This window comes from Danio rerio, chromosome 12 (assembly GCF_052040795.2).
Source record: "Danio rerio strain M-AB ecotype USA chromosome 12, GRCz13ab, whole genome shotgun sequence".
Taxonomy (NCBI): domain Eukaryota; kingdom Metazoa; phylum Chordata; class Actinopteri; order Cypriniformes; family Danionidae; genus Danio; species Danio rerio.
Genome location: NC_141032.1, coordinates 43,029,471 through 43,051,458, shown reverse-complemented (window position 1 = coordinate 43,051,458; position 21,988 = coordinate 43,029,471). Strand labels below are relative to the sequence as shown.

At 37.6% G+C, this 21,988-nt stretch overlaps 1 protein-coding gene, 1 long non-coding RNA gene and 1 other non-coding gene across 9 annotated transcripts in view; 1 reads left to right on the top strand and 2 right to left on the bottom strand.

The window, feature by feature from the left end:
- Window positions 1–8,128, bottom strand: part of LOC147834555 (uncharacterized) — a 139,892-nt gene extending 131,764 nt beyond the window's left edge. For all 6 annotated transcript variants that reach the window (XR_015504533.1, XR_015504532.1, XR_015504534.1 and 3 more), the window contains exons 1-2: window positions 7,931–8,128; window positions 2,290–2,417 (exon numbers count right to left, since the gene is read on the bottom strand). This is a non-coding gene — a transcript (uncharacterized LOC147834555). The remainder of the gene's footprint in view (window positions 1–2,289; window positions 2,418–7,930) is intronic.
- Window positions 8,129–10,612: 2,484 nt separating this feature from the next.
- On the top strand, window positions 10,613–18,143 carry LOC147834554 (uncharacterized). Its single transcript, XR_015504569.1, has 3 exons — window positions 10,613–10,937; window positions 14,099–15,205; window positions 15,495–18,143. It is a non-coding gene; the product is annotated as an uncharacterized LOC147834554 (long non-coding RNA).
- Window positions 18,144–18,838: 695 nt separating this feature from the next.
- Window positions 18,839–21,988, bottom strand: part of cdh12b (cadherin 12b) — a 320,630-nt gene continuing 317,480 nt past the window's right edge. For both annotated transcript variants that reach the window (XM_087276886.1, XM_087276887.1), the window contains one exon: window positions 18,839–20,189. In XM_087276886.1, coding sequence (XP_087133012.1) covers window positions 19,666–20,189 — 524 coding nt within the window. In that variant the 3' untranslated portion in view covers window positions 18,839–19,665. The remainder of the gene's footprint in view (window positions 20,190–21,988) is intronic.

Below are 21,988 nucleotides of genomic sequence, written 5' to 3'. Positions count from 1 at the left end.
ACCATTTAGTGTGGACTTGCAATGGTCAGAGACAGGTGTACAGAAAATAAAAGATAAAATATGTTAAACAAATGACTAACAAAACTATTTAGAAACATTGCAAATGATGAAAGGATTCAACATGTCTCTATGTAGTTTGGAGTGTAGGCTTTAAAATGTACATCTATTAATAAATTACTTCTTTACTGAAAGGAAATAGGCCTATAAACTGCTCACTCATTCATTCATTCATTCATTCATTTTTTTAGCTTAGTTCCTTTATTAATCTGGGGTTGCCACAGCTGAAAGAACAATCAACTTATTCAGCATTTGTTTACGCAGCGGACACAACCCAGCACTGGAAAAAACCCATACACTCTTGCATTCACACGCATACACTACTGCCAATTTAGCTTATTCAATTCACCTATAGCGCATGTCTTTGGACTTGTGGGAGAACCAGAGCACCCGGAGGACGCCCGCGCGAACACGGAGAGAACATGCAAACTCCACACAAAAATCCAAACTGACCCAGCCGGGGCTCGAACCAGCGACCTTCTTCCAGTGAAGCGATCGTGTTACCCACTGCGCCACCATAAGGCCTCTATTTACTGTATATTATATTTTGCATATACAATTATTATGTTTGAATATCATTGTTTATTGTCACTTTAATTTTAAATATCAACATATTAATTTGCTTTAATTAAACTGTTTTAAATTCATTCTTTTACAGGGTATATATGCAGATCCTTAAAAGCCTTTAATTCTATAGTGGAGAACATAAGGCCTTAAGTATTAAAATCTTTTAAATTCACTTTATTTCAGAGGTCCTAAAAATGCAATTTAACTGATCGCCTAAAGAAGTTGTGTGTCCGTTTTGAAACCTATTTAAATATCTTCGTCTATCATCAAGCAGAACAACATAGGCAAAACCAAAGCCCATTTACATACTGTAGTCTGTGGTGCTACCTAAATAAATACATGCTGGGATTTTGTTTATGCAATTAACATTCACTGGGATTTGGCTTGCATAAAGTTTGTAGGGATATGCTCTATAGCAGTGGTTCTAAACTGGTTTGGCCAATGGATCCACATTTTTACATGGTCATCAAGCAGCGACCCAAATTTTTTGGAACTATAATACAATTTTAGGAATAATTAATTTGTATTTATTTGTTAACATAAACAAGTAGTGACAGACAAATCATGAGAAATTCACCAAGACTAACAAATAAACAATATTTTATTGCTGTCATTTAACAAAATGTATCAAATTATAGAAATATTACAAAGTAAAAAACACAAATACTGTAAACAGTGGTTGGGGTAGGGAAAGGTTCAGTTACCATGAACTAAACTAAACTGTTAATAAAACTATTTGTCTGGTTTCTAAATGTCGTTTTAATTTAGAAGGTTTCATGCTCTCCTATGAGAACACCTCACTACATTTGGTACTGAGGCTTTAATTCTTTTTTGTCGTCAATATATGTAAACCCATACTTTATATATTCAGGGTATATTTATTGCCATAATTAAATAAAATTTCACATGTCAAATGGTAGGGTTGTTGCGCACGCATTTCAAAATAAAAGCAAAAACAGTTAAAATTAAACTTTTGTTTTTCGACCACACTGAAAAAGTTTCCGCGACCCAAACCCACCATTTGAGCAACACTGCTCTATAGTAGCTTATAACAGCTGTGTCAACCTGTAAATTATTTAAAAAATAACTGGAGATGAAGCAAGCAACTGACTGGCCAAGGACCGGAAACCAACATTACATTTGCTCATCCTGTGATTTAAAGATTGGAATCATATGCATTTAGTTTACCAAAATTTACCTTAAGTTTGTTTAAGTTAAGTTTGATAAACTAATTTGAAGAGAAGCATATGATTTGCGGTCGATCTCTCATTTGCAATCATCGATAAACCATTTATCCATGCCAAACCTGCTATTAGTATCAAGCAATATCTACTGTAAGTGTAACTCTTGAACTTATTTTATGCCACAGACCACTGGTCCTTGTTCATCAAACCTGGTCCTTGCGATTAACTCTACATACCCCTACAGAGCAAAAAAATCCTAAAAGACATTTTAAACACAACATCTTATGTCAAACTGGCACCATCAAGCAACATAATTAGAATAATTAGAAAAATGACATGAACATTCTACCTGTTTATGAGACAAAATCCATCATGTGACTTCAAAAGTTTGTTTTGGAGCTTGACAGACATGTTGTCATTACTACAAACCCCAGGGTTTAGGGGAGTGAAAGTAGCGAATTAATCAATGCTGAATAGTTACCTGAAACTGTCAAGCTTTCAGAATAATCAAAATATCTCCTCCTGTGGTAGCACATCTCAGCTTGGCTCGTACCGGTGTCTTCAGAGAGCCGGTGATCTAAGCGCTCTCTGTTCTGTCTTGCTCCGAGTCTAGAAACAGCAGGAATGTAATTATGATCCAAGGAGCGGATGAGATCATACCTGAAAATCACCTGCTACATTAAGTGCCACGTACAGGCCTGTTACTTGTCTTTCTGACACATGCTGAGCTTCCCCTTTCCTCTCCAACTGCATGCTGAGCTGGTGCTTCATTGTTCTGCACGTTTCAATGTTGTAATGTTAACTTACGACGCTAATTATGTTTGCATAATTAGGATTTTAGGACCATATTTCAATGCGAATGTAGGTAAAATGAGTAAGAGAGCTTTGCTGTAAGCTGTGGTATTGCTGTCTGGACCAAGAGGCTGTTCACAAAGAATGAGTTTACTTTTCTATTGTTTTTTTCCAGATCACCCTGCAGCCCAAGAGTGGTTACTCACTAAAGCTAAGCAGTGTGTGAGTCCTAATGCCCCAGTATAGTGAAAGGGACACTATACTGTCAGTGAGCACCGTCTTTCGGATAAAACGTTAAACTGAAACCCTGACTTTCTGTGGTCATTAAAAATTCCATTTAACTTCTCGTAAAAAGTAGGGGTGTAAAATTCCCCCCAAATTCTCTTTAGGGGCAGTTACCGATCATGCCCTCCCAATCATCCCAATCCACCGAATTGGCTCCATTGAACCAATAGCTAGTGTTTGGTGAGTGCACTGCCGCCGTTGCCCTGTGGCTGCCGGAGTGGTGTGGAGAGTACCCCTTTATGATTGTGAAGCACTTTGGGTGTATGGCCATACATGATAAATGCGCTATATAAATACACATTACATTACATTTTCAATGTAAACATGTGCTGGACAGATGTGTTTGACTGCTACAATTCATCTCACATCTTTTGATGCTCTGCACACGAGAATACAAAGTTTTTTATTCAAATAACGATAGATAATGTTAAAACATACACAATATTATTTTTTAGAAACTTTATTCCTTTCAAAAAGTGCAAAACCAGCCGCCTTCAGTAGTAACCCAGTTGTATTGTAAGTGGGTAAAGTTCAGATCGGATATGCAGCCGGCCGGAAGTGCGCTATGCACATTAATAAAGCAGCATTTTTTATAACACTGTAAAACAATAATTTATATTTTTACAGGACTGTGAGGGTAGGGTTTACGGTTGGGGTGGGGGTAGGCGTTCAAAAATAAATTTTATTGGGTTATTTAATAGATAACATAACTAATACTCGGTACATCAACTGTTTTTACATCACTGTTATGGTTGGGTTTAGGGTTGGGGTGGGGGTAGACGTTAATAAAATAAAACAAATGAGAAATTTAACAAATAATAGAAATAATTCTCGTTAACTTCCGCCCGCAAACGTATACGCTCTAGCAACAACCCTGTAAGTGCCAATTTCCTGGAAGGAAGTTCTTGAGAGGCTCCATGAGAAAAAAAAAAAATTCTCTTGTAGTTAATGGAGTTGTTGCAACTCTCTCTCTGGATTAACATTGTAGTAAAAAGTTGGCATGTTAACTGTTTTATTTGACCGTTATATCACAGCGGATGAGGTGCTCATTGTGGCTTTGTCTAGATATCCTCAGTTATATGATGTAACTTCACGTGCTTATCATAACATGTATTCCTATTTCTAAATGGTCCGTTATTGTCATACTTAAGTCATGTTCAAAATATCTCAAGTGGACCTCACACTGAGCTGCACTTTTTTAACCCATTCCACTGCGTTTTTACAAGCTAATAGTGTTGTCACTATACTGGATAGCGATACCAAAAAGTACCCGTCCGTTTTCCCCTAACATTTGAGCGCTGATGACCACGTTTATAAAGAGCACTGATTTGTCGTTGTGTTCTTATCCTCAACAGAAATGACTCACCGCTGTTTACAGTGTGTAAACACAGATACAGGGACACTGAAGCATTTCAAAGTCACGTCGATCAGTTGGTTTGTCTATAAGCTGACATACGAGCGATCCACTGATGAATCGCACAATTCACACAAACTGATGATTGATTATAAAGTAAGCTTGGCATGCTGGACACGCACGGGAAATATACCTTATAAATAGAGTTTGTGACTTTTTCAACACAATTTCAAAACCATAGGTGTCCACATTGCTGAACAACGTATGTAAAACAATGCGAAGACTTGCGGCCGCCTTTTCTTCTCTCCTGAACTTGAAAATATGATTGGCAGAATCGTAGAAATGCTGGATTAAGATCGTCTAGGGGGTCGAATCGAGATTGCGATCTTCATTCGATTAATTGTGCAGCTCTATTATAAGGCCTAAATTATTTCTCTGATCTCAGAATCAAAATTGCAAAAAGTAGAAAAATTATTTCTGCTTTCTAATTATAATTACTGATTAGCCATTCTCAGCTATCAAACTCATACCACAAGCAAGCTTCAACAGATTTCAAGATGTTTTTTTGTGCACTACTGAAACAGCCTGTGATGTAGGCTTGCATAAAGGCAATGTTAATGTTTGTCCAAAAATAAAGATCGTGCCACAACCTCCTTTTCTTAAGCGTGTTAAAGCATTTCACATTTCTCTTAAGCCCTGAGTGCAAAACGATCAACAGGGAACCATTTATTCATAGTGCACTTATGACAGTAAGGCCTCTTCGTGATAAATAGAAATACGCAGAATCCTTTTGTTGCATTTCCTTTTAACATGAATGTTTTCCCCTGAACAGCACTGCATTTCTTTCTATATTCATTCAGCAGGATTTTAAAATGTATCATTGCAGTGCTTTGCTGGGGCAAAAATAGCATTAGATTTTAAACAAGGCAAATTACCTAATTTTAAATGAAAAATAAGTACTATATTTGTGATTTGTTTTAGCCTGCTTTTAGCTTATGGTGTTTTTTAGGTTAGCATTAAGCTGTAATACTATGCATTTTATTCACCAAAGTCTAAAAGTGTCATTTCTGTACAAAACCTGTAGCCAGCCTGGTGAAAGTGGTGGTTCTTTTTTCTCAAAAGGTGGACCTCGGATGGTCATCATAACCACACTTTTTAACAAACCAAAATATTACCTAAAGATTTAGGATAAAGAAATATGAATAAATACTTCATATTATTAGAAAAGAATAGGAATCTGCTAAAGTCTTAAATTAAAAACTGTAGCCTATTGTCATTTACTAGCCAAATAACCAACTAGCCAGAACATTCGACTTTTCTCAGTCAGAATTTGGATATTTGATTAATAAAAATCATAATTAAAACATAAATTAAAACATAATAATAATAATAATGATAATAATAATAATAAAAAAGCTTTATGATTTGTCTAAACTCTTGCAAAGAGTACATTTGATTGAAAATTAATGCAAAAAAACAAAAGCCAAATTAGTATTCCAATTAACTTTAATATTGGCCAAAATTGGTGCTTGTTACTTGAAGTTACTTGAAAATGTTTTCTCTATTTAAAAACAATACAGTAGCGAATAAAGACTTCTCTTCAATGACATTGTATGTTTTCTTGCACAGCCGGATGTTGGACACATGAAAAATATGACAAAGACACAAAGTCACACTGAAGAAACAGCCAACAGAGGATTCTGCTTGCTCATTTTTCAATTAGTTGTTTTCACAAATTATGATGGCATAGCAGTCAAAATAGAGCTCATGTATGGGACAAACTCTGGACCTTTGTCATTGAGGGATGCATGGTTTCTGCTACATTCATTCTTCCGTGGCGGGGCGCCACACCAAAATTCATGCCGCCGCGGCTCCATCACAGTTTCTCATTTAAAACATTCAGTCGTGTTTTATAAATAGCGGGTATAAATCGCACCAAAACATACTAAAAGGTAAGTGAATTATAACAGCGCAAACTTTTCTGTAATAGAAGTAATGCTGTGAGCTATTTGTTTAACCCTTAAAGGTAACATGCTGACTGACTGACTGACTGGCGAAACAGCAAACACAGCGTAGCTTTTGGTTAAGATGAACACAGTTTCTATAATTATACTTTACAGATAAAGGTCTATGGCTCTGCATATTATGACTTTATCTTGCTGGAGTTTATAGCCGTTTCATTTTACTTCAGGACGCATTAAAACTGCTTTGTATGTCTATTGGAGACATTCATAAAAATTCCTAACAAATCTAATAACTGTTAGAGACATACTTGTTACATAAACGCACTGAATCGCACTTCATCAACGCTTGAGCAGCGTACATTTGAGGGCGTGCAAGAAGTTTTGTTCGCGAACAGAGGAAATCGCCATGCAAGCAAAGAGATTTGCATGCTTGTAATACATTAATGCGATTTCTACTTGTAATACTGCGCTCAAGACATTTATTATTGAAATAATGCCATAGGTAGTTGGTAGATCTGTGTAAAAAAGGCCTGCCACCACTGCTGGAAAAAATCCTAGAGGAAACACTGAGCGGTGGTTCTTTCGAATGACCCGAACCCCCTATGGGCCTGACATACTGTACTAAACAGAATTGCAAATAAATTGGTTATACTGCTCACGCAACAGTCATAGTCATTATTTGGTGAAACAACACAAGAATGCTTTTCTTCTGCAGCTTAAAATGCATTTAAGCATTTCTAATCAGTAGAGCCTGCTGGGAAAAAAATTTAAAAAAAATAAAAAATAAAAACAGCTTTAACCGGCCTAGACTGGTTGGCTGATTGTATCGGGTTAACCAGCCTGGTTTTGAAGGGTTTTGGCCATTCAGGCTAGTTTTTGGTCTGGCTGGGAGATTAAACCAGCTAACCACCTTAGCTTAAACCACCTTAGGCTGTTTTAAGCTGCATTTTTTTCAGCAGGGAGAGCTATTTATCAGTTCAATCTAAAAATTGAGGTAAAGTTGGTTTTACATTGGCACATACGTTCAGTGACAGTTTCATACATTGTTTACTATGGTACTTTGAATATGGTACTTTGCATATTCAGACTGAAATCACATGTAAGTATGACTTCAAAACAACATTAGCACTATTTAATTGTCTGTGAAGATTGTTGTACTTTGATGGTTGTTGGCTGCTAATATGATTTCACCATTTAGAATTTGCAATGGATACTTTTCTGAGAATATATTATTAATGAGAAAGACTGAATGTGCGAATATAAAACCAACTTTACCTAAGTAATCTGAAAGACATTCTGTATCCTAAAACAAAAGTCGGTCAAATATACGAGACAGGAGCTCAGCGTGATCTAGGATGATTATTTAATCATGTTTCTAGCCACATTTCTCTTAAATAAATATAACCACTGTAACCTTCAGACTGAAGTGAAGTTGGTTTTATATTCAGGCATTCGTTCAGTGAGAGTCCTCATAGTTTACCATGCTACTTTTAATATTCGGTCTAAAATCCATGTAACATTACATATGACCTCAAAACAACATTGACCCTATTTAATTGACTGTGATTAATGTACTTTAATATTCGTTGGCTGCTAAAGTGCAAAAAACAATTTTCTGAAATGATATTATTGAGGAGAAAGTCCAAATGTGCGAATAAAACCAACTTTACCTCGATAATCTACAGTGCATCAGTTGTCCCGTGCTGTTTTGAAAGTGTTTAACTTACCTTCTGTGTGGTCAAGTTGCTTGCAGGTGTTGAACTTCATAACTTCTTCATCGCTGTCATCAAACGTATTGTGTTTTTTCAATGCATTGCTGGTCAATATTTACTTTATCCAGCGCTCCTTTTGTAATTTTTGTCCACAAAGTTTCTGCGTTCTGCTCCACGAGGAAGTTCAGAAGAACCGCTTTAAACGATTCAGTTAATTAGCGAGTCGTTGTGTGAGTGAAAAGGTCGTATGATTCCTTTTGGAACTTGAACGAATGAGCTAAGCTGAGCTGTTTTTTTTTTCAAAAGATTCATTGGGTGAGTTGAAAAGCTCATATGATTCATGAACTGTTCGAATGTGAGCGAATGGGGTTTCGCTGTAGTGTGAATTATTTCAATACATCAAGCAAGCTGTTCAAAGATTCAGTGGGTGAGTGAGGCGCTCAAATGAATCAAACTGAATCACGAATCGGTTCTGCTGGCGTTTGACCAGCTCATGCTATATAAAAGAGACTGGAAATAGTTTATTCAATTCTTATTCGTCAGTTGTTTTTCAAAAATCTCGACATAGAATACAAAAAAAAAAAAATCAAAAATCCTTTAAAGTTATTTCTTATTAGTCAAAAATTAATGTAAATTTCTTATAAAGACAATGTCTCTGGTGCGTTTATGTAAGTGCTGTCATACTGTTTTCCCATATACAGTACTAAAGTAATTTACAGTAAATAATGTTCTTGAACCATTATAGTAAAATGTCAGTAGCTATAGTAGATATTTACAGCACTTTGTTAATGAATATGCTACAGCATACTAAGTTGTGTCTCATAAATAGTAAATACCGTAGTATACTTTTAGATTATAGTACATTAAAAATGTGGTGTATTGTAGGCTAGTAATATATTACAAAAACTACAGTATTGGGTTATTTGGTTATATTGTTACAGTTATTGTGTTATCGTAGCAACTAATTAATACAACAGATTATTCAAAATACTTTACTATAGTATGGTTCAAACACACTATATTACACTATAGTATTATTAATTTATATATTGTTTTTCACGCTGGCTGTTCATAAACTGCCTGTTACACTAAATAATTCAGAAATCAAATGAGCTGTCACAGTTACACTGACAGTAAGTAACTATAAAAAGCGTAATAGTCAAATCATGAATAAAATCATTTAGACAGCTGCTCATAACGTTGTCTATTCTGCAATTGTGTTAAATCTAATATATTTTCCATGACTGGTCACAGGGCACCTGTGTTCCCAGAGCAAGAAGAGTGCTATCGAGCTGGAAAATGACAAGGTTATGACCTTTTCTGCAGGGTAACACTGTGCCGCGTATATTAATGGTAATAGATGTGTTACCTGACACACCGAGATAAAAATTTATGTTTAGACATTGACCTGCTTCTGTCGCAGCCACAGAATGAAACACACGCTGACATATGATGCCGTTTCTGCTTCCATTATCATGACTAAGTATGAGCTGAGAGTGGCTCAGTGGGAGATTTGACCAAAATCCGTATCATATTATACAGTAGGTGTATATCACAGTATAATTCATGTTAATTCAAACATACATATTTAATGCTATCTTTAAATAATCCATTTAAAATGTAATTTTCATTAACATCATTATTTCATCTTCAGTGTAATTTACTTAATTATAGTTAATTATACTTAATTATACTCTAATTATAAAAAGAAATGGCTTTGATTTGTATTTGTCTTTTAATATATTTTGCTGATTTTCATTTACTTTAATAAACGTCTTGAGTCTTGACTGAACTTAAATGTATTACAGTAATCAATAAATTAACTGAGCACTTAGATCATTTCTTTATCAACCGAAGAGTTTTCTGCAAAGTGTTTTAATATATATTTTTAAGTTTTTAATTGTTTTATTAAAGTTTTTTTCTTTTGTTTGCTTTGAGAAATACATATTTCATGAAGTCATTCATTCATTTTCTCTTTGGCTTAGTCTCTATTTCAGAGGTTGCCACAGCAAAATGATCTGCCAATTATTCTGGCAAAAGTTTTACACAGCGGATGCCCTTCCAGCCACAACCTAGTGTTGGGAAACACCCATACACACTCATTCACACACACACTCACTAAGGTAAATTTAGTTCATCCAATTCACCTATATCACATGTGTTTGGAATGTGGGGGTAACCGGAGCACCCAGAGGAAACCCACGCCAACACAGTGAGAACATGCAAACTCCACACAGAAATGCCAACTGGCTCAGCCGGGACTTAAACTATTGACCTTCTAGCTGTGGGGCAAAAGTGCTAACCACTATTTATTCTAAATGATTGTATGTGAAATACAAAACTCACAGTTTAAATATGATCTTAAAAAGCAAAAAAAAAAAAAAAAAAAAAAAAAAAACAATCATATTAATAACCCATACTCATAAGAACTCATTTGTGCTTCTAAAATCTTAAATTCATCAAGTTATGGCAGTAATTGTTGAATGTATTTTTGCTTTATTTCTATACAAACATTTAAACAAAATGTGTTTACTTTGGATGAAAAAAAGAAACTGAAACATATTTATAACATTAAGTGAATGTATGCTTAAAACAAAATATATATGAATGCCCTATGAAAATTGCTAATTTCCAATTGACAATTGCCAGTTTGTTTATTTATTTATTTTTATTTTATTTTATTTTATTTTTTTTATTTTTTTGAGCCCACTGGCAGACCTTTTTGTTTTAATCATAAACTCACTTCAAAAAGCAATTGAGGAAAAAATCTGTCTTTTTGTAATATGATAAGAAGGGACAGTAAATGATTTCAATGCATTCTAGTGTTTGGGAGCAGCAAACTTTAAGCTATATTTAGTGAAATACCTTTAAAGAAATAAATGTAGATTTTTTGGGGGGGCAACACATGATTAGCTCTGTGATTAGCACTGTCCCCGCACAGCAAGAAGGTTGCGGCTGGGTCAGTTGGCATTTCTGTGTGGAGTTTGATTGTTCTCCCTGTGTTGGTGTGGGTTTCCTCCAGGTGCTCCGGTTTTCCCCACAGTCCAAAGACATGCGCTATAGGTGAATTGAATATACTAAATTGGCCGAATGAGTGTGTGAGTGAGTGAGTATGGATGTTTCCCAATACTTGGTTGCCGCTGAAAGGGCATCCACTACGTAAAACATATGCTGGATAAGTTGCTGGTTCAGTACGCTGTGGCAACCACTGATGACTAAAGGGATTAAGGTGAATTAATATGAATGAATAAATGGAGATTTGTTTCAGCATTCAGTGTTGATATCAAATACAACTCTCTGTTGCTTCCAGTATAATTTCATCTCATTTAAAAAAAAACGACAACAAAAAAAAAACATATTGATATTTTTTGTTCCCTTTAAATGATTCATTAAATATTTTTACTTGGTTTTACACAGAAAGGAAGAAGGTAGTACTTGACAGAAAATAAATGTATTGAGAACACTCATCTGCTACGTTTTTGGTTCAACAAGGTTCCGTAAAATACTTTAAAATGTGCATGTCTTGCAATTCTCTGGAACATAATTAAATAAATTGTAAGCAATTCTCTCTTTGTGTCGTGTCCCTTGGAAACCCAAATGCAGAAGCCGAAGCATTGTGGAAATAGCAGCTCACTTTGCAAAATTTCTCTGGCCCAGCTCTGTCCCACACAATCAGCTTTTGCTCGGCCCACATGCCGCAGTGAATTACAGTACATGACTGGACCAAGTCTGGTTTCCAGACAAGGGCTAAACACAAACCATATCCGGGCCAAGTCTCAGCCAAGTTAATAACCCGTAACTGAGCCTGAGCTGGGCCAGAAATGTTGGTGAATCACGACTGCAATTGAAATGAATAAACCCATGAATCATTGTGCTTTTTCTTGAAGTGACCTGATAGGTAGATTATTTTTATTTGAAAATAATAACAAGGTATTTAATTTTGGGTCAAGCTTACATGGCCCACATATCGATTATTAACATCTGGGCCAAATACTACAATCTGGCCCAAGTATTGTGTGCCACCTTAAAGATGGTTCCACCTCTGCAAAAACAGGGCGATGTTTGGCCCACATGCTTTATGCCAGTGCCGGATGAATACCTGCTGTGCCAGATTTATGCCAAATCTGGGCCAGAATTCTTTGCTATGTGGAAGCATTTGGATGCCATTTTAGCTTTCTCTGCTATATTACAGCACCTCTGGCGCTGGCCTGTTACTGCGCATGCATGTAACCTGAAGTGTTTGTGATCTCACAAGCCCGGATGTATTTTTTTGTAGTTCCCAATCTTCGTTCGCTCTAGGCTTTGCTAAGCTAACTCTATAAAAGCCAATGTCCCCCTTTAAATTGAACTTTGAGCTCATTACATTCAGAGATGTTGTTTATTTTCACACAGCTACATTACACATACACTAAAGTTAAAATATGATATCGTAGTGGACCACCCCTGATACTAACATCTTTAAAAATTCTTTAATTTCATGGGAACTTTATTAATGATAATTAATGATAATAATTCCTTATTTTCATATAGCGCATTTCTGGGCACTCAAAGTGCTTTACACAATGGGGGGAAAACTCCTCATCCACCACCAGTGTGCAGCATCCACCTGGATGACGCAACAACAGCCACTTTGCACCAGACAGCACACCACACACCAGTTGATTGGTGGAGAGGTGACAAAGTGATGAAGCCAATTATGATATGGGGAGGGTTAGGAGGCCAGTGACAAATTGGGCCAGGATGCCGGGATAAAACCCCTACTCTTTTTCGAAGGACATCCTAGGATTTTTAATGACCACAGAGGGTCAGGACCTTGGGTTATTATCTCATTGGAAAGACGGTGCTCACTGAGCAGTATAGAGTCCCCGTCACTATACTAGGTCATTAGCACTCACACAGACCGCAGGTTGGGCGCCCCCTGCTGGCCTCACTAACACCACTTATGGCAGCAACCTAGCTTTCCCACGTGGTCTCCCATCCAGGTACTGACCGGGCGCAGCCCTGCTTAGCTTCAGTGGGTGACCATGTGAGAGTTGCAGAGAGCTAGCTGTCTTAAAAACATAGACACATAAAACCTGCACCAGAACGCTGATATTATTGTTGATAAGTCTCTTCTCTTCTCCTCTTTTCTTCTCTGATGATGCAAACACTGGTGTGAGGGCGGAGCAACCTGTCAATCACAAGAAAATGACCATTGGCAAACCACAACAGCTTAACCAATCAACTTCTTATGAACAAAAATAAGTAATTTCTTCCAGAAGATGCTCTTTCTCGATTATACACATTATGTTAAAATAATAATAATAATAATAATAATGCAACTTACCAAACCACAAGCTTTCTTTTAAACCTCAATCTCAGCATTTTTCAGCATTATTTACTTGATCTACAACACGAATCATTTGTAGGAGTGTTGGGTCATTTCAAAGTCATACCTGAGAGCAGTTACAAATGTGCTTTTGGAAAATCCAATATTTGTAGATTACGGCATGCGAATTGAAGCTCACTCTAAGTAGATTCTGGATATGAAGCATGAAGAACAGAACAAGAAACAGCGAGGGAGAGATTGGATAACATGATTAAGTATTTTCAGAGCGTGACTTTAACGTCACAAGGACAGGAGATTTAAACATGATTTAGCTCAGATGGGGGGAAATTAAAATTCGCTTTACCTTAACACACACTAGACACACGAGGACATGAAAACCCTCGTGAAATGGAGTCAGAATGAGCGTTGGAGGACAGGGTCACATGAAGCATCTGAAATAGAGCGAAAACAAAAACGCAAGCGGACAGGGTTCAAGAGAAGGTCTGAGAGATGACCTTAAAGATGGAGCTGGAGAGAATGTCATTGTTTGTTATAGTTCTAGAGAGACAATAAATCTGTTTCAGATCAGGGAAATTCCTCTTTATAATGTCAGTGTCTGTGCAGAAATTTATAATACTAACACCATGTATATTGGAAGCTCCCCTCCTCTCCTTTTTTTTTGTTGCTATTTTGAAATATATGTATATATAAATATATGAACAGGGCGACACAATGGCTCAGTGGTTAGCACTGCCGCCTCACAGCAAAAAGGTTGTTGTTTTGAGTCCCGGATGGGTCAATCGGCATTTCTGTGTGGAGTTTACATGTTCTCCCCGTGTGTGCGTGTATTTCCCCCACAGTCCTAAGACATGCAGTATCGGTGAATCGAGTAAACTAAATTGGTTGTGAATGAGAGTGTATAATTGTTTCCCAGTACTGGGTTGCAGCTGGAAGGACATCCGCTGTATAAAACATATGCTGGATAGGTTGATGGTTCATTCCGCTGTGGTGACCACTGATGAACTAAGCCGAACGAAACTGAATGAACGAATGAATAAACAGGCACACATATTTATTATTCTGTTGTTGAAATGCCCAGCACATATACAAAGTCAAAAGATGTTAATATTAAGTTAGATTTAGATCATCAGCATCTAACGACAACCATATCAAAGAGCTTGGAATGACCAAGAGGCGACACTCTAGTGTAATTTGGGAAACAGCCACTAGAGGGCGGTCATTTTGGAATGAAAACTCCAATAGAACAACAGCATATTATAAGTCTGTAAAATAAACTATTAAAAGTGCTGATGATTGTGATAGTAAGTGTTGTATTGTCGTCTTACAGGTTGTATATCAGCTTTAATGTGCTTTTTAAATACATAAATAAAAAAGAAAGCAGCTGCTTGCCATCGCGATAAAATTCCAGGGGCCTCATGTACGAAGACTTGCGTGGAAATCATACTAAAACATTGCGTACGCACAAAGCGGCAAATGTGCGTACGCAGAAAAAAATTCAGATGTATGATACACTGCGTACGCTAAATCCCACGCATATTCTTTTGTACATCCGAATGAACGTGAAACTGAGCGCAACATGCACGAGCGCAAAAACCCATCCCTGCCTCCTCCCCCATATGAATATGCAAATGACTCTACTTTGGCAAAACCAAAGGAAAAAGCAATGGCAAAAGCAAGCAAGAAGAGAAACTTTGAACAGAATGTGAATTGGAGGTGCTCCTTTCGGAGGTAGACCAGAGAAAAGCGGTGTTATTTGCAAGTTTGTTCTCCGGAATTAATAACAAAAGAAAAAATTGAGTGGGAGAGTTCAGCTGATGCGGTTAACACAGTTGGGTCTGAACATCGCACTGAGTGGAGTAAACAGGAAATAGTGGGATTTACATGTGTAAAATGTTGCAGTCCCCTTAGAAGTTGCAGTGGCGCAGCTCGTAAAATGCATGTCAACATTTTTTGACACGCATGTCAACATTGCATGTCAACATGCATGTCAACATTGTTTGAGCATGAACTCGGTTCGAATACAGCGTCTGATGAACTCTTTCTTCTTTCCCCCCCCACTGCATATCAGATTTTGCCTACTATTTATCACGAAGAAGACAAGTAGGAATCATAAATAAGTCTGTGCATCATATTTTATTTGCATTTATTAAATGGAAATGTTTCTGATTCACGTATGCAAATTCATCTTCAGATAGTGTCTTTATAGCAATGTGCGTGCAGTAGATCGCTCCCATTACATTGGGAAAACAGGCGACCGCTGCAAGTTGCGCTTTAATGTTTGGCTGGTCAACTCTATGGTATGGAAACCTTATATACCTGCTAGATGAACCCGTCTCATACAGCTGTCAATGCACGGCTCAACAACACTTTGTAGAGAGGAATTTAACACAACTGCCTCTAAAAATCGCCAATGGAAATAAAACAGACACGCACAAAAAATGTGCGTACGCCAGCCATAAAGCTGGCGTGGAGCTGCGCACATTCCCACGTTCAGTTCATCGTAAGTAAATCCAAACGTGAGCGATTCTGAGCGTGAAACCTGGCGTACGCAAAGTTTTTGTGCGTACGCAGCGTTGATACATGAGGCCCCAGGAGTTTTCCAGGAGACAGAACAAAACGGAAGATGGGTCTGAAATGCGAGAGACTGCTGGGAAAAACGGGAGTGTTGGCAGGTATGGTCATGGAAGTGCAAGCAAGAAAGAGATGTTGTATGTAAAATGGCATGGGCATACCTAATAGTAACATGTATTAGCTACCTATTTGCTAATATTTCAGAACGTATTTGCAAATAGTTTTTTCCCAGTGAAGCACACATCAGTGTCCTTAAGATTACACACAGAATTGAAGGCTCTGTCAACTATCACTGAGATGCTATGTTTACTAGAAGTGCTTAAGGGAAGCATCTTTATTTCTAAACATGACCAAAACTGACTATCTGCACAATAAACCAATTAATTGTACACCTTCCAGCCAATCAGAATCAAGGATTTCAACACACCATATGCTGTATATATACACTTCAAGATCTCTCGATTCCTGCATAGTACATTACGCATGATTGGAGTTGTCCTTATTTGTAAAAAAGCTGTCTGCTAACCTACTGACTGAATGGAAATGTGTACAATCTTGTCTTCTATTGTGCGCAAACTCACAGTACAGTGTCCACATCATTGTAAATGTGTTTTCAGCGGTTGTAGCTTCCTGCTGTCTAATGAGCTCCAGAGCTCACTGTAAAGATCAGCACATTTTTACACTGTCTGACTTCCCCATGGAGAGAGCCATTAAGCAAATTAATAAAGACAGGGTCATTTGCATATTCATAGACTGCCCTAGATCATGCCCCGAGACAAAGTAATACGAAAGCAACAGGTACATCGGTCCGCCACAGACATGACTGCATGACGATGTTTGATTTGGCAGCTACATTAGAAGCAACTTTTAATCAGCTCCACCAAAATAAAAAGGTTTATAATAGTATTCACCTTTAAAAGTAACTTGTGATTGTGTCTAAAATATAGTAATGCTTGACTCAAATCATGTTTCATTTCCGTGCTAAACAACTGCCTCTAATGCGTCGTCAGTAATTGCAGTCTTCTTGCACAAACTTGTGTAGGTTTCTAACAAATTTGCATAATGGCAGTCTAGAGCTTTAACTGGCTGTCACGGAACGACGTCTAGTTTCTCAAACACTGTAGGTGTAGCTGAGGAGTTTGGTTTGTGTTGTCAAAATGTCTATAAGATGCTGTTTCATGTGCTGCAAAAGCAAATCGGCTAAAATTGAATGATAAAACAACACTTTTTTTACTCTTCGTAGCACTGTTTGAAAGTCAGTAGAGCTGAAATTCAAATACAATAATAAGCATTTGTTTTCTGATGCCCATTTCTTAAGTGGTGAACAGACTAGGACAATCACCTGACCAAACACAGGCTCATTGTGAATATGTACCCCTGAATACATTTCTGGAGTGGACAAATTATGTAGCCAGAGGTTATGTAAAACGAACGATACGGGGCGGTATGACATCGTTACTTTTCGCACTGACCGCTTAAGCTGACCGCTTACCTCCATGTGGACAGATTTTCTCTTGTAACCAGTTTGCCCAGTAGCTCGTCGTGTTCAAGTCTAGCAAAGAACAGGGGTCCGTTCTTAGTATGTGGTTTATTTAATTAGCTGGATTTGGTTTATTAACTATTCAAGTTAATAAACTTGAACAAATTGCTACTTAAGAAAATCCGCTCTGAATGTAAAGCTAAATAAATTGCTAAACACTCTTGACAAATAACAGTGTAAAGCCTGCAGCCCACAAAAAATGTGGAAAGTTATTGCGTATCATATTTAACAAACCGTTTCCTATACATTTTATGTCATCTATCCTACAACACATGTAGTGATCTCAGATCTGTTCATTCCAACATTTTTATCTGATTCGCCAACTTGTTTGAAGAACCAAATTAGCCAAAGATCAGTTATCAAGATTAACAAATGGAGGATCGGCAAAATCATCTTAGATCATTCAAGCGAGGCACAAAGAACAGACCACAGTTCCATAAAGCAGGTAAAAGAAAAACAAAAGGCAACACATAAAATAAACAAGTAAATAACAGAGTGAGAACATAGTAATATCTGAAAATGTAGTAAAAATCAGGCGAGGGCTTTTCATTTTTTCTGGATTGCTTTTCAAAACACTGTCGGTTGGGTTTAGGGAAGGGAGTTGGTGGGGGTTTTAGTCAGTCAGTCAGCTGACAGCGACCTCTGGTGGATTTACACAAGAAGAGCAGACGTAAATGGCACCCACATGAGAAATTTGAGATCTGAAAAAGCGTATATTGAGCGGCCTCTGGTAGGCATGGGACGATAACCGTTTTCAAGATATACCGCGGTTTAGGAAAGTTAAGGTTTTAAAACCGTCAAAATTTTCTGCTGTACTGTTCCTAAGGTATGTGTACAGTTTTTTATTGACATTTTTTGTTTTGTTTTTTGGACAACGGTATCTTCAGCAGTAAAGATATCTAAAAATGCCATTGTAGATATATAAAAAACATTTAGTTTTTGAAACAAATGAAGACAGCAGAAGTCAATGAATCATTTAGCCTGACATGTTTACTGCACCAAAATATTTTAAATGTTTCTCAAAATAAAATATATTGTGTTCAAAAGGTAAAAAACTTTTTTTTTTTTACCCAGACATTTAAAATGAATATATTTTAGACCAGTAATCATAATACTGTGATACTATGAAACCGTGATATATTTTTTTCCAAGGTTATCATTCCATCTGAATCTTATATCGGCCCATGCCTAGCCTCTGGCGAATTCGCAAAAGCAAGTATGGCAAAAAAACTGTACCTCCTGGGATGTTTTTCATGCTCTTCAGAAATGTATACAGGGGTATGTTTCCACAATGAGACTGAGCTGGACCAATCAGAGCAGAGTAGACTGTCAGGAAAGTAAGGATTAGAGAGATCAGATCCTTAAAAAAACATTTCAATCGCTGTGAGGGGGAAAACATTACTGCATAAATATTATGAAAAAATAAATAAAATTAAACAAGTATTTTTTGACCTTGGAGGGTTGAAGTGAAATGTTCATCTTCTCTCTATTCCCAAGTGGTGTTTATTTAAGAAAACTGTGTTTTTATTACAGGACTCAACTGTAATAGCTCGTTTAGCCCTAAAGTTCATTTTTTACAACAAGTACAAGTCTATACAAGTTCCTCTTGGGACTACGATGTCCATGTCCTCACGAGGAGCAAATAATTAAGAAAATCCTTCAAAAAAATAAGAAATTCGATTTGAAATCATGATAAATAGATAAATACATAACAAAACGTTACAACCCGTCTCAACAGCCTCACAAATAAATAAATAGAATCATAAATAACATAAAAACTCATTTCTTTGGCCAAACGAGGCCCATGTAGACGTTTCTAATCAAAAGCCCAACCACCGAAGCCAGGAATCCAGGTCACGGTCAGCTTCGGTTAGCGACGCCATTCATCCTTAAGAAGGGTGACGAAACAAAACTAAACCGTAAAAAAAACTGAAGAAGAAGAACAAACCAACTCCGTTGAGGCACTTTTAAGGATGTCAGAAAAAATTTGCATCTTCTGTGTGGTTCGTTTTTTGTGTCTGTTTGTTTGTGTGTGGAAAGCAAAGCTGAATAAATATGACCAAAACATCTCCAACATTCATTTACAGATAATCCAAAAGCTGCATTTTTTTTGTTTTTTCGTTTTTCCAATTCTGGCTTCCTTTATCCTCTGGTGTTTTGGGTATGAAATCAAGGCAAACTACATCCCTCCCCCTCAAAACAAACAAAAAGGAACTATAAAATAATAATAATAAATTCAAAACGTTAAACACACGTCTATGTTTGTCTGAAAGCCTTCGTAAAAAAACAAAAACAAAAAATAAAGCAACATCAGTGTTTGTTTTCGGTGGCGGAGCTGGATGTTACATCTGATTGGCTCTCTGATCGTTCTCCAAATATCCCTGCGAGGGTTTTGAAGCGAGGCCCCCACTCGTTGAGGTAATCATAGTCCTCTTCTGTTTCCCCTTTTACGGACTCTATAGAGCTCAAACTTTCAGCCACCGAACCCTCACCCTCGTAGGCATAAGTGGCCAGCGAATCATATGGTGGTGCGGACGTGTCTCCATCATGCTCCTGCAGACGCTGACTGATGAAGTTGCTGATGTCGTTGCTGTTCTGTGAGCCGATTGGCCGACGCGGACACAATCCCAGCTCTGGCTTGACGTCTCGGCGAAACAGGTTTTCCTTGATGACTTTGGGGTTGCGAAGGGTGCCCATGTCGAATGCGTGCGTATCCTCTTCGCCTCCTCCTTCATCATCGTAATGGATGACATTGTCACGGATGTCCTCTTTGGATGTCATGAGGGTCTCTTTCTTCTTTTGTCGCCGAACCCCCACGTAGAGCACCACGATCACTGCAAGAAACACAACAGAGGACGTTTAGCTTTTTTATGATCCATTATATTAACATTATAAGAAAGATTAAAGATGTTATTAGAATGTATGACAATGAAGACTCTGAAGAGCCAATGAAACATAAGAAGGTGTTTGCAACACAAAGAACAGAACAAAACATACAATCTTTTGTCTTTATTCATTCAGTTGTCACTATTAATGAACCAAAACCTATGATTTTTGTCTTAGTAAATTTAATTATAGTAAGCAAGGTCATACTTAATTTTAGGTAATGTTTAGGATTAGGGATTGGGTGCATGCTTTTTTATTGTCTCTGTGTAAACTAGAAAAAAAGTGTATGATCATATGCGAAACGGCCTGACTGTTTTTTGTTGTTCAATTGATGAATGTTTTTGTAAAGAAAATCTTTTTCAATTGCAATAGAGAAACATCTCTTTTTTAGCACATCTTTTCCCCCCTAAAACAGACTTCAAGAGTTCACACTTAGCTGATGATTAATTATAAAAGCTTGTTTGACATGCTGTCCCGGGAGAGAGCCCTGAGCTCATGAGATCCTCGAGCCCAGGGCTCCCTCCCGTTGCAAGGCGGGAGGGGAGTTTGAGCTCAGGTAGATCTCGAGAACTCCCCTGCTGTAGCAAGTGAATGCTCTTGAAATTAATTACTAACTAGAAGCGTGTCTATGTTGACAATTTGGATTGTTCAATTGACTTAATTGCATGTTTTTAGGCGGTGGGAGGAAACCGGGGAACCCGGGGGAAACCCACGTGAGCACGGGGAGAAGTGCAAACTCCACACAGAAATGTCTGCTAGTTTTGGTAAAGCCAGGAACCAGAGACATTCTTGCTGTGAGGTGACAGTGCTAGGCACTGGGCCACCGTGTCACCCGTCTAAGAAGGAGGAGTAGGGGAGGAAGGGGGGACTCTTCAAAACGAAGATAGCAATGGAATAAACCCCTGGGTATTTATAGTAGTTTAGGAGTCATCTGATTGGATCGTAGTGAATTAGATAATGCGGGTCAGCTGCTAGCAATCATAAGCACGTGATCCTCTCGAAATTTGTTTATACATAAACTTCACTTATGGAGCTTTTAGTTTAGGGATTATGTTACTATATTAGTGTAATACTTTTAAAATTACAACACAAAATATGTATCTATCAACATTTTTTTCCTACTGAAATAACAGGAGAAAAAGAAGCAAGGAACTTTTCACAGTAGATATGTATACACTCACTGGCCACTTTATTAGCTACACCTGTCCAACTGCTCGTTAATGTAAATTTCAGTCAATCACATGGCAGCATTTAAGCATGTAGACATGGTCAAGATGATCTGCTGCAGTTCAATGCGAGCATCAGAATGAGGAAGAAAGGTGATTTAAGTGACTTTGAACGTGGCATGTTTGTTGGTGCCAGACGGGCTAGTCTGAGTGTTTGAGAAACTGCTGATCTACTGGGATTTTCAAGCACAACCATCTCTAGGGTTTACAGTGAATGGTCCGACATGGAGAAAATATTCAATGAGCAGCAGTTATGTGGGTGCAAATGCCTTGTTGATGCCAGAGTGTCAACGCCACAGTTTTGTGACCACAGTATTGCTGCTGACCATGTCCATCCCTTTATGACCACAGTGTACCGATCCTCTGATACTTCCAGCACGATAACGCACCATGTCAAACAGTGCAAATTCATCTTAGACTGGTTTCTTGAACATGACAATGCGTTCACTGTACTCAAATGGCCTCCATAGTCACCAGCTCTCAATCCAATAGAGAACCTTTCGTATGTGGTGGATTCACAT